Source organism: Salvelinus alpinus, chromosome 6 (assembly GCF_045679555.1).
Source record: "Salvelinus alpinus chromosome 6, SLU_Salpinus.1, whole genome shotgun sequence".
In the NCBI taxonomy this organism is placed as follows: domain Eukaryota; kingdom Metazoa; phylum Chordata; class Actinopteri; order Salmoniformes; family Salmonidae; genus Salvelinus; species Salvelinus alpinus.
The window spans coordinates 19,286,026-19,303,020 of NC_092091.1; the positions used below are offsets into that span (position 1 = coordinate 19,286,026).

Below are 16,995 nucleotides of genomic sequence, written 5' to 3' on the forward strand. Positions count from 1 at the left end.
TCCCGCCAAATTCTTCGGAAAAAAATAATAGTTGTTGGACATAAAAGACGATTTCCTGATGTAAAATCACCAGGAAATCAGCTCAAAGGGATTTTAATTTAGGAATTCTGTTCCCAAGTATTCCCACGCATAAATAGAGAGGCTTTTGTGATCCCAATGTAATCAAGGTTTGAAATTATTCTGTTTGGGATTCTTGCACTCAATTTGCAGTGTACAAATGATTTATAACAATGTTGTGCCCCCCCGACCATCCGATCAAGGAAACATCGGCCCACAGAGGACTGTAATTGGGCCCTGTCTCAGACTATAGGTAGAGGGTTTTGTTCTGTACCTGAGGACTGGGTGGGCTCTCTGTACTCTCCATTGCTGATCTGGCGGATGAGGTTCTTGTGGTCTCCTCCATCGAACGGCATGGTCCCATAAACCAGGGTGTAGAGAAGCACCCCCAGAGCCCAGCTGTCCACCTACAACAACAACACACACGGGTCACTACACAGATCACGATCACGATCAGATAGACTGAATGTGAGAGGTCAGGCAGTAAAATCCGTCACTGGAGACGCAGTTGAAAAAAATAGGAATCTCTCATTTCCCTTTTCCAATTCCCAGTAACTGGTAAATGAGGCTCAATGCCATTACTGCGTTAGCAACAGATCATTAAAACATTAACAAGGAGCGCACTGTATCTGAACTGAAACGACATATGTTGTAGCGACAGCTGAAACAGTGTAAGCACTGCACAGCTATACACTCTAGAAAGGGTTCTACATGGAACACAAAGGGGCTTTTCCTGCAACCAAAAAGGGTTCTTCAAAGGGTTCTCCTATGTGGAAAGCCGAAGAAACCTTTAAGGTTCTAGATAGCACCTTTTTTTTCTAAGAGTGTACCATATTGCTCTACAACATATATGTCAGAGTCAAGGCCCGCGGGCCACATCCGGCCCGCGAGAAGGTTTTTTACGGCCCCTGGGATGATCTTGATTTATTATTAGAACCGGCCCGCAGACCGCAGCAAGCCGGCAGCCCGCAGATCTTTTACACGCACCAATACTACATTTCCCACAATGCAACGGTGACGCACCGAGCAGTAGGCTGCTGTGTAAATGAGATGGAGCTGCCTTGGGAAAAACTCGTGGGTTTGACAACCGACGGAGCACCTGCGATGTGTGGACACAGGAGCGGACTGGTGGCGAAGATACGGGAAAAGATGCAAGAGGAAAACGCGACAGGTGAGCTGACAGCTTATCATTGTATCATACACCAGGAAGCGTTGTGCGGTAAAGCCTTGAAAATGGAGCATGTAATGAGCATCATCACGCGCACAGTTAACTTTATCAGAGCCAAAGGTTTGAATCACCGCCAGTTCAAGGCATTTCTGACGGAGTTAGAAACGGAGCATGGTGATTTGCCTTATCACACAGAGGTGCGATGGCTAAGCCAGGGAAAGGTGCTTCAAAGATGTTTCGAGCTTCGTGAGGAGATTTGTCTGTTCTTGGACAGCAAAGGGAAAGACACAACACAACTCCGAGACGAAATGTTTCTGTGTGAAATGGCTTTTCTGTGTGACATTACGAGTCATCTGAATGCAATGAACTTGCAGCTGCAGGGTCGGGATCATGTCATCTCTGATATGTACAGTACAGTGAAGGCATTTAAAACCAAACTGACTCTGTGGGAGACGCAGATGCGGAAAGAAAATTTGAGCCACTTTCCCAGCTGCCAGACCATGAAAGAGAAGCTCTCTACCAGTGCGTTCCCGAGCGCACAGTTGGCTGATAAAATAGGTATGCTTGCCGCTGACTTTCGACGCCGATTTGCTGACTTTGAAGCACAAAAAAGCAGGTTGGAACTGCTCGGTAACCCATTTGCTGTTGACGTGGAAAGCTCACCACCAAACCTCCAAATGGAGTTGATTGACCTCCAATGCAATGATGCACTGAGGGCAAAATATGCGGCAGTGGGTGCTGCGGAGTTCGCCCGTTTCCTCCCCGACACAATGCCCCAGCTGCGCATCCAGGCTGCTCAAACGTTGTCTATGTTTGGCAGCACATACCTGTGTGAACAACTGTTTTCTTTGATGAACCTGAACAAAACATCACACAGAAGTCGACTTACTGCTGAACACCTCCACTCAATTCTGAGGATTTCCTCAGCTCAGAGCCTTACCCCGAACATTGATGAACTTGTGGAAAAGATGGGACACCACCAAGTATCACCCTCAACCTCAAACAAGTGAACATTACTGTGCAATCACATATTTAGAGTTTTTACTCAGTTCAAGTTTAAAAGTTAAAGTTTAATATTTGTTTTCACTGCATGTTACTTCTCCTTAAACAAAGTGTTGTTTTTGATTAATAGATTTTTGCACTTTATTTTATTGTATTTCAATCCAATTATATTTTAAAAATATTTCAGTTGAGTGGATGATAGAAAATTGCTATTATTGTTTTTTTCTTTGAAGTAAATTTAGCCCACTTTTGCTAAAATAGAAAATATAGGCTACTGATGGTGCCTTGAATACCGGTTTCTTTCATTTAATGTTCATGTTATGGGGATTTTTATATAAAGGAAATTTGTCTTTTGTGTCTGTTGAAAATTAAAGATTACTGACAGAGCCATAAGAAAATATTGCTTTATTTATCTGATCATATTGGAATATATTTGTTAGGTTTTCAGTAGGTTCAATTAGGTTCACTAGACTATATGCGTCATTTAAAATTTTTTCAATGAACATTCGAACAGTCCGGCCCTCGGCTTGTAGCTAAATTTTTTATTTGGCCCTCCGTCCATTTGACTTTGACACCCCTGCTCTACAACATAATATCATAGGAAATCTTCATTTTGGCACATTTTTGCAAAAAGGCAAAAGGTTACAGTAATCTGATATTTTTCTCAACACATTGCAGTCAATTTGACTCTCTCCCTCCTCCCCCTCCATTCCCTCTCCCACCTACTTTCCCTCCCTCCCCGTCCTCTCTCTCCCTCCTTCACCCTCTCCCTCTTTCTCTCCCCTTCCCTCACTCTCCCCTTCTCTCTCCCTCCTCCCCCCATTCATACTCCTTTCCCTGCCTCCCTTTCCTCTCATCTCTCTCTCTCTCTCTCTCTCCCTTTCCCTCTTCTCTCTCCCTCCTCTCTGTCTGTCTGTTGACTCTCTCTCTCCACTCTTTCCCCTTTCTCCCCCTCCCTCACCCCCTATTCTCTCTCCCCCACCTCTATCTGTCTGTTGACTCTCTCGCTCCCCTCTCTCCCCCTCCCTCACTCCCCATCTTCTCTCTCCCACCTCCCCCTCCATTCGCTCAAACAGGCTGAGAGACAGACAGGCAGACAGACAAACAGACAAACAGGCAGGCAGGCAGGCAGGAAGGCCGACAGGCAAGTTGACATACAGACAGGCTGACAGACACAGGCAGACAGAGACAGAAAGGCAAGCAGACAGACAGTTAATAAAAGTTTTAAAAAATTGACCAATATCCTCTTCAAAATTCAATTAAGAATTAATAACAAGGCTCTTATCGTTTCTAGAACTGCAAAACGATTGTGTCCAACGGAGGTAAAAAAATGCTCTCGGGTCAATAGACTTCAAATTTTATATGCCGGGTCATGCAGTTCCCCAGTCACAAATATGTAACCTTTGGGAAGATTAAACCTTTTTAAACCTTCGAAACGGCCCCAATGACCCCCAATTAAGTCACTTCCTGTAATAGCAGGAAGCTGAAATTCAATGTATGGAGAGACTCTTTAACGATGCCTTGAGTTTCAAGTCTTTATGTTAACAATTGACCATTCTATAGAGAGGATGGAAGACAATGTATTTGTGTAACTGCAGCGAGAGAATGAAGGACCATGTTGAGGATTAAAGGGTTACTTCAGGATTTTGGCAATGAGGCTCCTTATCTACTTCCCCAGAGTCAGATGAACTCGTGGATACAATTTTATGTCTCTGCCAAAATCCCAAAGTATCCCTTTAATTAAGACACTTCCTGTTGCCACAGGAAGCTGAACCTCAACCCAGGGCATCCCTACAAGGTCACTATTGGTTGTGTGCAAGGATGGATAGCTAGATCAATCACAGTCAAAGGGGCGTCATGGTTAATAGAGGGCTGTAGGTAATGCTTTTCTATGGAAGAAAGGCCTTGTTCTCTGTGGGACCAAGTTTTCACTGTGAAGAGTTCATTTCTCATGGTCAGATGTAGGTTTGCGTTCATCTAAAGCGTATGTTGAACGATTCCATACATACATTTTGTTTGTTCTGTTGATGTCACTGAAAAGCACACTAACTTTAGGTCAGGCTTCAAGGCCTACCATTCTGCAATGTAGTGGAGGGAGGGGCAAATTAAATCATTGTTAATTGGATTTAGGTTAGGATTATGTCTATGGTTGAGGCCCTAACCCTAGCTTCATATCAACTCCCAGCTCAACCCTAACTTCAAGAGACAAGATGTGGAGGGCTAGGAATAGGGTTAGGGTTATGGCTAGGGTTGAGCTGGGATGTGGACATGTCTGTGTCTGTCTGTCTGTCTGTCCGTCCGTCCGTCTTTCACCAATTTACCCATTGTAGCTTTATCACCAATGTTTTTGCCTTGACTGCAATATATTGACTTAGTATGTGCCAATACCCTTGATGCATATCTATGCTTCAATATCCTGCCTGTGGGGGTGTGAAAGTTGAGAGAGATGGAGGTAGGAGAAAAAGGAGGTAGAGAGAGGAGTAAGATAAATAGTATAGAGGGGGGAGTAGGGACATAGAATGGAGGGGGGAGAAGGGGGAGAGAAAGAGAAGGTGAAGAAGGGAGAAAGAGAGAAGAGAGAGGGAGAGAGAGGAAGGGAGAGAGAGGGAGGTGTCATGTCTGTGATGGCTTTCTCTATACCTCTATATTGTGATGAAGGTCTTCCCCCATTGACCGCAATTTATTCACTTAGGTCTCAACACTGTGACACTCATTGACTGCAATTTATTGACATAAGATTAAATTGGTTAAAGCCCATCTTTTCCCTTTGATGGCTATGTAACGAGAAAAACATCAACCCTGTGACGCTCATATTTTCCGCTTGGCTGCAATGTATTGAGAAAAACGTCAGCTGCTGTGACATTTTACCTTTCTGCAAAAACGTGCCAGGATGACGTTTTCAGGCTGATAATGGGCTGTGCTCTAAGCCTTGCTTTCCACTTCCATCCTTTCAGCCATTGAACCAGAGTTCGGAGTGTGCCAGTTTGTTTCCATGAACATAGAACTCTATTTCTCCCTCTGTCTTTCTCTATGTGTCAACCTGCACTTTGTGACCACTAATCTATTGCAATGTGACTGTCTCAGTAAACGGGTTATGCAAGACCATTGTCTGGGGCATGGAGGGGGCAGGAGGGGGGACAGAGGGGTGGAGAGTGGTGTAATGAGTCCAGCAGAGGTGGCAGAGCCGTGAGGCCCTGACAGATCTCAGGAGACACAATGCCGGTCACTGATTAGCCAGACGTCAGGCTTTGGAAGAGGAGGACAAGACTCCTGGAGGAATGGGGCTGCTTGTTGATGGTCAGGGGGATATAGCCAGCCCATGTCTGGGACTGAGCTATGGGACTGGGGTCTGCGATTGGGCAGACTGGACTTCCTTCTGGGCCCATGCTTGGAATGTCTCACACTGGAGCCGCTCTGTCATTGGTTCAATGACTGAGAGCGCTCCTCTGTGATTGGTCAACTGGCAGGGCTGCAGGGAGGGCGAGACGGGGTGAGTGCCATTGTTGTGTTCTATTTTTGTTTCCAGTTTTAGCTGTAATTTGCGGCTTTTCCCCAACTGGATTCTGTAATTTTCATTACAATCTGAGTTGTTTTTTTTAGCACACTGAAGAAAATGACAGTGAATTATACTAAATTGAATCGTTGGACTTTTCAGTCTAAAAATACGACTTTTACTTTGCTTTATAATGCACAACTTTTCTTGCAATTTGGAAAACGCAATAAAGAATTACTTTCAAATTAGTCAATAAATAGTTTTGGGGCTGTTTGTCACATTCTCTCCCTTTTTCTTAACCAAACAACTTCTCAATCCCACCCATCCTTGGAAGTGAAGTTGCTGAGCCTGTCTGTGTAACTCATTCATATTCTATTCAAATCAAATCAAACTTCATTTGTCACATGCACCGAATAAAACAAGTGTAGACTTTACCTTGAAATGCTTACTTACAAGCCCTTAACCAACAGTAGACTAGTTTACCAAGTAGACTAAAATAAAAAGTAATAACAAAAAGTAACACAATAAAAATAACAATAACGAGGCTATATACAGGGGGCACCAGTACCGAGTCAGTGTGCGGGGGTACAGGCTAGTTGAGGTTATCTGTACATGTAGGTGGGGGCGAAGTGACTATGCATAGATAACAAACAAACAGCGAGTAGCAGCAGTGTACAAAAGGGATGGGAGGGTCAATGTAAATTGTCCTGTGGTGATTTTATAAAATGTTCAGCAGTCTTATGGCTTGGGGGTAGAAGCTGTTGAGGAGCCTTTTGGTCCTAGACTTGGTGCTCCGGTACCGCTTGGATGGCAGGAAGCTTGGCTCCAGTGATGTACTGGGCCGTTCTCACCACCCTCTGTAGCGCCATACGGTCAGATGCCGAGCAGTTGCCATACCAGGCGGTGATGCAACCGGTCAGGATGCTCTCGATGGTGCAGCTGTAAAACCTTTTGAGGATCTGGGGATCCATGCCCTCTTCACGACTGTCTTGGTATGTTTGGACCATGATAGTTTGTTGGTGATATGGACACGAAGGAACTTGAAACTCTCAACCCGCTCCACTACAGCCCTGTTGATGTTAATGGGGGCCTGTTCGGCCAGCCTTTTCCTGTAGTCCACGATCAGCTCCTTTGCTTGCTCACATTGAGGGAGATGTTGTTGTCCTGACACCGCACTGCCAGATCTCTGACCTCCTCCCTATAGGCTGTCTCATCATTGTTGGTGATCAGGCCTACCACTGTTGTGTTGTCAGCAAACTTAATGATGGTGTTGGAGTCGTGTTTGGCTACGCAGCTGTGGGTGAACAGGGAATACAGGAGGGTACTAAGTACACACCCCTTGAGGGTCCCAGTGTTAAGGATCAGTGTGGCAGATGTGTTGTTGCCTACTCTTACCACCTGGGGGCGGCCCTTCAGGAAGTCCAGGATCCAGTTGCAGAGGGAGGTGTTTAGTCCCAGAGTCCTTAGCTTAGTGATGAGCTTCGTGGGCACTATGGTGTTGAACGCTGAGCTGTAGTCATAGGTGTTCCTTTTGTCTAGGTGAGAAAGGGCAGTGTGGAGTGCAATTGAGATTGCGTCATCTGTGGATCTGTTGGGGCGGTATGCAAATTGGAGTGGGTCTAGGGTGTCCGGTTGGGATGCTGTTGATGTGAGCCATGACCAGCCTTTCAAAGCACTTCATGGCTACCGACGTGAGTGCCACAGGGCAGTAATCATTTAGGCAGGTTAACTTCACTTCCTTGGGCACAGGGACTATGGTGGTCTGCTTGAAACATGTAGGTATTGCAGACTCGGTTAGGGAGAGGTTGAAAATGTCAGTGAAGACACTTGACAGTTGGTCCGTGCATGCTTTGAGTACACGTCCTGGCCCAGCGGCTTTGTGAATGTTGACCTGTTTAAAGGTTTTGCTCACATCGGCTACCGAGAGCGTTATCACACAGTCATCCAGAACAGCTGGTGCTCTTGTGCATGCTTCAATGTTAATTGCCTCGAAGCGAGCATAAAAGGCATTTAGCTCGTCTGGTAGGCTCGCGTCACTGGGAAGCTCGCGTCTGGATTTCCCTTTCCGTAACAGTTTTCAAGCCCTGCCACATCTGACGAGCTTCAGAGCCGGTGTAGTAGGATTCAATCTTAATCCTGTATTGACGTTTTGCTTGTTAGATGGTTCGTCTGAGGGCATAGCAGGATTTCTTATAAGCGTTCGGATTAGTCTCCCGCTCCTTGAAAGGGGCAGCTCAAGCATTTAGCTCGATGCGGATGTTGCCTGTAATCCATGGCTTCTGGTTGTGATATGTACGTACAGTCACTGTGGGGACAACGTCATCGATGCGCTTATTGATGAAGCCAATGACTGAGGTGGTGTACTCCTCAATGCCACTGGATGAATCCCGGAACATATTCCAGTCTGTGCTAGCAAAACAGTCCTGTAGTGTAGCATCCCCGTCATCTGGCCACTTCCGTATTGAGCGAGTCACTGGTACTCCCTGCTTTAGTTTTTGCTTGTAAGCAGGAATCAGGAGCATAGAATTATGGTCAGATTTGCCAAATGGAGTGCGGGGGAGAGCTTTGTATGCATCTCTGTGTGTGGAGTAAAGGTGGTCTAGGATTTTTTCCACCTCTGGTTGCACATGTGACATGCTGGGAAAATTTGCATTAAAGTCCCCGGCCACCAGGAGCACCACTTCTGGGCGAGCATTTTCTTGTTTGCTTATGGCTTTATAGAGTTGGTTGAGAGCGGTCTTAGTGCCAGCTTCGTTCTGTGGTGGTAAATAGACGGCTACGAATAATACAGATGAGGACTCTCTTTGTTGATAGTGTGGTCTACAGCTCATCATAAGGTACTCTACCTCAGGCGAGCAATATCTCGAGACTTCTTTAATATTAGACATCGCGCACCAGCTGTTATTGACAAATAGACACACACCCTCACCCCTCGTCTTACCAGAGGTAGCGTCTCTGTTCTGCCAGTGCATGGAAAATCCCGCGAGCTCTATATTGTCCATATCTTCGTTCAGCCACGTCTCGGTGAAACATAAGATGTTACAGTTTTTAATGTCCCGTTGGTAGGATAATCTTAATCGTAGGTCATGAATTTTATTTTCCAATGTTTGCATGTTAGCAAGAAGAACGGATGGCAGTGGGAGTTTACTCGCTCGGATCTGGGCCTGTTCCAGTGAAAGCAGGATATACTTCTCCTCGGACTCGTTACAGGAAAAAGTTTCTTCCAGTCCGCGGTGAGTAATCGCTTTTCTGATGTGCAAAAGTTATTTTCGGTCATAAGAGATGGTAGCAGCAACATAATGTACACAATAAGTAAAAAAAGAAGTTACACCAAACACAAAAAAATAACAAAATAGCACAATCGGTTGGGAGAACGTTAAATGTCAGCCATGATCTTCGGCGCCAGGATACTATGAGCAACAACACTATAGTCTTCAAAGGGAGCCAAGTCACCATCTGTGGCCTTCCACTAAGGATGTGAGAGTTGCTGGGAGTAGTAACTGAGTAGGGAGCATCCCATCAAAGAGGATACCTCATGCCTCTATAACCGGTGTGATATTGCTAGCTAGTTAGTGATGCGTGCTAGGAGCGTTTCAATCGGTGACATCACTCGCTCTGAGACCTTGAAGTAGTTGTTTCCCTTGCTCTGCAAGGCTTCTGTGGAGCGATAGGTAACGATGCTTTGAAGGTGACTGTTGTCGATGTATGCAGAGGGTCCCTGGTTCAAGCCCAGGTTGGGGCGAGGAGAAGGACGGAAACAATGCTGTTACACCTCCTCCCTTCCCTCCACTCCCTCCCTCTACCACCAACCTTCTCTATCTCTCTCCCTCCCTCTCTATATCTGCTTTGGGACTCCCACCCAACAGTGCCAGGTCCTGGGGATTAGTAATAACTTCTCCCAGGGACAAAAGAAAATCAGTCTCATTGTGTCTGTCTGTGGCCCCTGACCTCTGTGGTGCCTGCCTAGTGCCTACCTCTGGGCCGCAGTAAGGTCTTCCATTGACTATCTCCGGTGATGCATAGAGTGGGCTGCCACAGAACGTCTGCAGCAGTTTGTCCTTGTGGTAGAGGTTGGACAGTCCAAAGTCAGCAATCTGGTGGGAGACAGGGACACATTGAGGTTTGGTAAAACATCAAAAACATCAACATGGCATTGACAAGGTTACAGATTCTAAAAAAGAAAGTTGTCTAGTAGTGCCTCCATATCTAAATAGCACTCAAAGTTACAGATTCAATTACAGATTCAAAGGTTACAATGTATGGACAAGAGTCTGTACAGTTGAATAAAAATGACTATTTCTTACCTTAATGTTACAGTTTTCATCCAGTAGCACATTTTCCAGTTTCAAATCCCTGTGCACCACCCCATTCTGTAAAAGACAAACAGTCCATCCGTTGGCTCTAGAAGAAAAATCACTAGACCGATTGCCGGTCTGTACAGTAGGGGAGCGTTCATTCGCTGTTCGTTTGTTCGCTTGCTGGCGGTGAGGTGAGACCAAACTCCAGTGTTGTTCTCAGGGGATATAGTTAGAGTGGGCCAATTGGTCTAGTAGGTTTAATTGCCCTGCCTGGCTCTCTATCGTCTGTGTGTTGACATCTGTAGTGATTTCCCCTCTAACTCACCTCACATAAACAAGAGCCTATAATGATGGACCAGGATAATTTAGTGCCAGTCAAAAGTTTGGACACACCTACTCATTCAAGGGTTTTTCTCAATTTTTACTATTTTCTACATTGTAGAATAATAGTGAAGACATCAGAACTATGAAATAAAACATATGGAATCATGTAGTAACCATGAAAGTGTTAAACAAATCAAAATATATTTTATATTTGAGATTCTTCAAAGTAGCCACCCTTTGCCTTTATTCCAGCTTTGCACACTCTTGGCATTCTCTCAACCAGCTTCATGAGGTAGTCACTTGGAATGCATTTCAATGAACAGGGGTGCCTGGTTCAAAGTGAATTTGTGGAATTTCTTTCCTTCTTAATGCGTTTGAGCCAATCAGTTGTGTTGTGACAAGGTAGGGGTGGTATACAGAAGATAGCCATATTTGGTAAAAGACCAAGCAAGAACAGCTCAAATAAGCAAAGAGAAATGACAGTACATCATTATTTTAAGACATCATGGTCAGTCAATCCAGAAAATTTAAAGAAATTTGAACGTTTCATCAAGTGCAGTTGCAAAAACCATCATGCGCTATGATGAAATTGGCTCTCATGAGTACTGCCACAAGAAAGGAATACCCAGAGTTACCTCTGCTGCAGAGGATAAGAGGATGAATTCATTTGAATTAACTGCACCTCAGATTGCAGCCCGAATAAATGCTTCACAGAGTTCAAGTAACACACATCTCAACATCAACTGTTCAGAGGAGACTGCGTGAATCAGGCCTTCATGGTCGAATTGCTGCAAAGAAACCACCAAAGGACACCAATAAGAAGAGACTTGATTGGGCCAAGAAATTTGGTCTGATTTGGTCTGGACTGAGTCCACATTTGAGATCTTTGGTTCCAACCGTGGTGTCTTTGTGAGACGCAGAGTAGGTGAACGTATGATCTCCGCATGTGTGGTTCCCACCATAAAGCATGGAGGAGGAGGTGTGATAGTGGGGGGGGTGGTGCTTTGCTGATGACACTGGACACCTTTTCAACAGGACAATGACCCAAAACACAGCTCGAGGCTGTGTAAGGGCTATTTGACCAAGGAGATGACCTGGCCTCCACAATCACCCGACCTCAACCCAAATGAGATGGATTGGGATGAGTTGGACCGCACAGTGAAGTAAAAGCAGCCAACAAGTGTTCAGCACATGTGGGAACTCCTTCAAGACTGTTGGAAAATAATTGCTCATGAAGCTGGTTGAGAAAATGCCAAGAGTGTGCAAAGCTGTCTTCAATGCAAAAAGTGGCTACATTGAAGAATCTAAAATATAAAATCTATTTTGATATATTTAACACTTTTTTGGTTACTACATGATTCCATATGTGTTATTTCATAGATCTGATGTCTTCACTATTATTCTACAATGTATAAAATAGTTAAAATTAAGAAAAACCCTTGAATGAGTAGGTGTTTCTAATCTTTTGACTGGTACTGTATCTTCTCACAAAAAAAGCAACTATGTTGTTTAGTGGCCCTTTCAAGGCATGCATTAACATGTGGTATACACACAGAAACAGGAAACACACACAGCCATTTCAGATCTGGAAGTGATGGGGTGACTTCACTACAGCTGTAACAGCCGGGCCTACACTGTACTGTGCGCCTCCAATTGGTTAGGATGTGATAGGGAACACATGTTCACATGCTTATAAATGGAGGGGATGAGGTGGGTCTAATCAGCACTCTCACAGTACACCTGCTTCCTATGTCAGTCAACCACACTATATCACCCCACTACAATACACCATGGTACTCCACCCCTCAGTGCGGTTGCCCCTAGAGGCTCATCCCTACGCGCTGGCTGTGTGTCTGGTGCTCCCCCTTATGCTGGGAAGATGACATCATCCCATCCCAGCTGTGGAGATGATGACTAGTGGGGAGCCCACCCAAACATCCCCCATCCCTGGGGGACCATGGTTTAATGAGGGAGAGGAGAGGGGTGGGCTAGGATCCATGCTATGGGGGGGGGGGGGGGGTCCTGGGGGAGCTATGAGGGGATCCAGGGATATGGAGTCATGACAACAGATGAGCTGGGACTGTGTGCACGATGGACAACACTGGTTTGTGTTAAGTCCCTTACAGTCCTCCTTAACACCAAGAGGCCACTAAAAGCATAGCTCATACTGCAGACTTCTTCTCTATGTGAGGAATATATACGGTTATAGTCATAAGGTTACGATATTTTGCCCTGCATCTGATTAGCAGAAATGTGTGGGTGTGTTTGTGCGTGAACGTGTGCACATTTCTCTGGAGAATTTTACCTTGTGACAGTGGTGCACGGCAGAGACTATCTGCCTGAAGAAGTGTCGCGTCTCTCTCTCGCTCAGGCGCCGGCGCTCACTGATATAGTCATACAGCTCACCCTTACTGGCGTACTCCATCACGATCACGATCTTGTCCTTGTTCTCAAACACTGGAGGAGAATGGACACACAGTTAGGATGGACAAACAGTTTGCATGGAGAAACAGTTAGCAACCATTTGTTTCACAGCAGAGGTTTCATCATATTCATTCAGGAAGCGAAACAACTAACTTCATAGTTTCAGTGGACAGTATTTTGTTGAATAAATGAGAAGAGTACCCCTCCCAGTTTCAGAGCCAACTGGCTGTATTCACACTCTCTCTGCACTGCTTCTATGATTACATTACCAATCCCACCTCATGTGTCTGGCTTGAGTCTTAACAACACAACTGGGAGGGAGGGGGTGGGGGGGGTGTTTTAGTAACACCCAAACCCCTTGGAGAGGAGAAGGCGAAGAGAGAGCGAGAAGGAGAGAGGGAGAGAGCGAGGGAAAATAAGAGAAGAGCATGGTTAACAGAAGGTCCATAGTGTCATCCTGACCTGGACAGTAAATCAACATCTCATCATGTCACTAACTTTCACCAGTCTCATTTAAATTACAGGTTGTAATGCAGCAAAATAGGGAAAACGTCAAGGGGGATGAATACTTTTGCAAGGCACAGTATGTTGATATGTTTCAGTTTGCTGCCACATGAGTGTTTCACATTTGTCTCCAGCAATCATAAGGTCAAATAATTAAAACAATTGTCATTTATATTTACAATTCCCAAATCCAAACGGCTTAATCATTTAGCTAGCTCTTATCAATAGCTCTTATCAATAGCTCTTATCAATAGCTCTTATTAACTTGTAAATTACAGTGCATGGAGAATGGTGTTATTTCTATCGGAACAAAGAAAGTAGATGCTATTTCACTTGGAACCGACAGTTCGTTGGACCTTATTCATTGTTCCATCATGCATAACCGTGGTGGAATTACGAGGGAATTAAGTTAAGGTCAGAATACGGCCTATCTGTAGACACACCTCTGCCCCACCTTCCTTTCTGTTATCTCCACCCCAAAAGAATAGCTGGCTGAAACATTTGTTACTTCATGCCTCAGTTCAAGTTCAAGGTACGCATAGAGAGAAAAGTACATAAAAATTGAATTAAGTTCCATTTCCGCGTGCATTACTTGGGTAAGAGATAGGAACGCCATACAGACTAGACACAGGACAACCTGTCCTGTACTGTTCCACTATCTTTCTAGCCTCCAATGTATCATTTCACCTACTGCCAGGGCATGTTGCTGACCCAACAGCAGTGCATCACATGGGGGATGAGAACTGTTAGTCAGGCGGAGAGAGAGGGGATGATGACACAACCATCGGCCATGTTCTTCTTATTGTCAGTGTATTTTCCCACACTACAGGGGCTCCAGGGGTGAAGGCCTAGTCAACTCTCTGCACCCATGAGTGAGCACCTTCACAGGCCCACCCATCCCCTCTCCTCTCCTCCCACTCGCCCCTCCCTTTCAGAGAATAATCCTGTGGTAAAAACATGTTGATGTTGATTGATGGCAACCCTCCCTGATTGTGACTGCTCCGCTGGGCAGGACAGGCAGCACGGGAACCGGGCCAGTCGACCTGGGGGTTGGTTCTTATTGGCCGACGGAGCCGTGACCCGGGACGACCCTTCCGGCGATCCGTGGTGGGGGTCCGTTTGAGAGCCCAGCGTGGGCGCTCGTTACCTCTGACCCCTGCCCCTCGTGCCACCCTCCCCCATGATTCACTGGGGTAATTACCTGGCTTACATAATGGGGTGCCCTCTCTGTCCATCACTCACTCGGTCTTTGTTCAATAGGCCAGCAGGCCTCAGATCACACTAATTAGCACCCATTGTCCCAATGCCCTGCTCTGCTATCCGCTGGGTCCACTAGGCTAGGCCTCTGAGCTGTTAACATGGGGAGGCGGTTGCTAATCACTGTCTTAGCAGAGTTAGATAAAGGACAATGAAGTTATTAAGAAGAAGCTTTTATGTAAAAAAAAATAAGAAGAATTACTATATTTGAACATAAAAGCTAAAAAAAACACCCTGATAGTGTGTTAATGTCTGAAGTGAGGTCTTTAATATAAACATTTAGGAGCCATTTACACCTTTCCTACGCACTTATCAGTACTTGGCATTCAGACTTACCTGATTCAGTTGCGTAATGCGCTCTGCAGGTGTGGCTACCTTGCACGCACTGAATAAATTGCATTAAACTGCTGAAACCCCTCCCACTTGCTGGCCAACAGATTTTCTTGTGGAGTTTTCATTCAATAGGGTTTTCAGTCCATTTATCTTAAGAATTCCCTTTACATACGGTGTGCATTTTAGTTTGAATTTTGTCAACAGACTCACTAGAATACAGTGCCTTGCAAAAGTATTCATCCCCCTTGACGTTTTTCCTATTTTGTTGCATTACAACCTGAAATTTAAATGGATTTTTATTTGGATTCCATGTAATGGACATACACAAAATAGTCCAAATTGGTGAAGTGAAATGAAAAAAAGAACTTGTTTCAAAAAATTCTATAAATAAATAAATGGAAAAGTGGTGCGTGCATATGTGTTCACCCCCTTTGCTATGAAGCCCCTAAATAAGATCTGGTGCAACCAATTACCTTCACATAATTAGATAAATAAAGTCCACCTGTGTGCAATCTAAGTGTCACATGATCTCAGTGTTCTGAAAGGCCCCAGAGTCTGCAACACCACTAAGCAAGGGGCACCACCAAGCAAGCGGCACCATGAAGACCAAGGAGCTCTCCAAACAGGTCAGGGACAAGTTGTGGAGAAGTACAGATCAGGGTTGGGTTATAAAAAAATATCCGAAACTTTGAACATCCCACGGAGCACTATTAATTCCAATTGTAAAAAAATGGAAAGAATATGGCACCAAATCAAATCAACAACAAACCTGCCAAGATAGGGCCACCAACCAAAACTCACAGACCAGGCAAGGAGGGCATTAATCAGAGAGGCAACAAAGAGACCAAAGATAACCCTGAAGGAGCTGCAAAGCTCCACAGCGGAGATTAGAGTATCTGTCCATAGGACCACTTTAAGCTATACACTCCACAAAGCTGGGTTGTATGGAAGAGTGGCCAGAAAAAAAGCCATTGCTTAAAGAAAAAAGGCATGCGGGAGACTCCCCAAACATATTGAAGAAGGTACTCTGGTCAGATGAGACTAAAATTGAGCTTTTTGGCCATCAAGGAAAACGCTATTTATGATGCAAACCCGACACCTCTCATCACCCCGAGAACACCATTCCCACAGTGAAGGATGGTGTTGGCAGCATAATGCTGTGGGGATGTTTTTCATCGGCAGGGACTGGGAAACTGGTCAGAATTGAAGAAATGATGGATGGCACTAAATACAGGGAAATTCTTGAGGGAAACCTGTTTCAGTCTTCAAGAGATTTGAGACTGGGACGGAGGTTCACCTTCCAGCAGGACAATGACCCTAAGCATACTGCTAAAGCAACACTCAAGTGGTTTAAGGGGAAACATTTAAATGTCTTGGAATGGCCTAGTCAAATCCCAGAGCTCAATCCAATTGAGAATCTGTAGTATGACTTAAAGATTGATGTACACCAGAAGAACCCATCCAACTTGAAGGAACTGGAGCAGTTTTGCCTTGAAGAATGGGCAAAACATCCCAGTGGCTAGATGTGCCAAGCTTATAGAGACATGCCCCAAGAGACTTGCAGCTGTAATTGCTGCATAAGGTGGCTCTACAAAGTATTGACTTTGGGGGGTGAATAGTTCTGCAAGTTCAAGTTATGTTTTTTGTGTTATTTCTTGTTTGTTTCACAATAAAACATATTTTGCATCTTAAAAGTGGTAAGCATGTTGTGTAAATAAATGATACAAACCCCACAAAAATCTATTTTAATTCCAGGTTGTAAGGCAACAAAATAGGAAAAATGCCAAAGGGGTGAATACTTTCGCCAACCACTGTATATGGAGAGAACGTTGAGAATATTAGGGATCAATGAAAGAATCCATCTAAATAGATCCATATTTGTCTCTGTTTCAGCACCAATTGGTAGATAAAAAATACTCTGATCTTGTAGATTATTTAGGGTTAGGAAAGTGTTTATTAATAATAAAAAACAGGTTTGGAGAGCATTTACACTAGACAGAAAGAAAACGGTGGTTTGAATCATTCTGAAAATTGCCACATTCAGTTCTTCAACTCATGTTAATATTGGAAGATTAGTGTACATAGAATTATAATAGACAGAATAGTGTACAACAGTAGGCTATACTATTGCTTGC

General features: G+C 44.6%; 1 protein-coding gene across 1 annotated transcript in view; it reads right to left on the reverse strand.

Annotated features, from left to right (window-relative positions):
- The window catches only part of LOC139578296 (NUAK family SNF1-like kinase 1), a 38,224-nt gene that overhangs the window by 4,976 nt on the left and 16,253 nt on the right, over positions 1 to 16,995 (reverse strand). Inside the window, exons 3-6 of the mRNA XM_071405703.1 lie at positions 12,648 to 12,799; positions 10,025 to 10,090; positions 9,695 to 9,814; positions 332 to 464 (exon numbers count right to left, since the gene is read on the reverse strand). Coding sequence (XP_071261804.1) covers positions 332 to 464; positions 9,695 to 9,814; positions 10,025 to 10,090; positions 12,648 to 12,799 — 471 coding nt within the window. The remainder of the gene's footprint in view (positions 1 to 331; positions 465 to 9,694; positions 9,815 to 10,024; positions 10,091 to 12,647; positions 12,800 to 16,995) is intronic.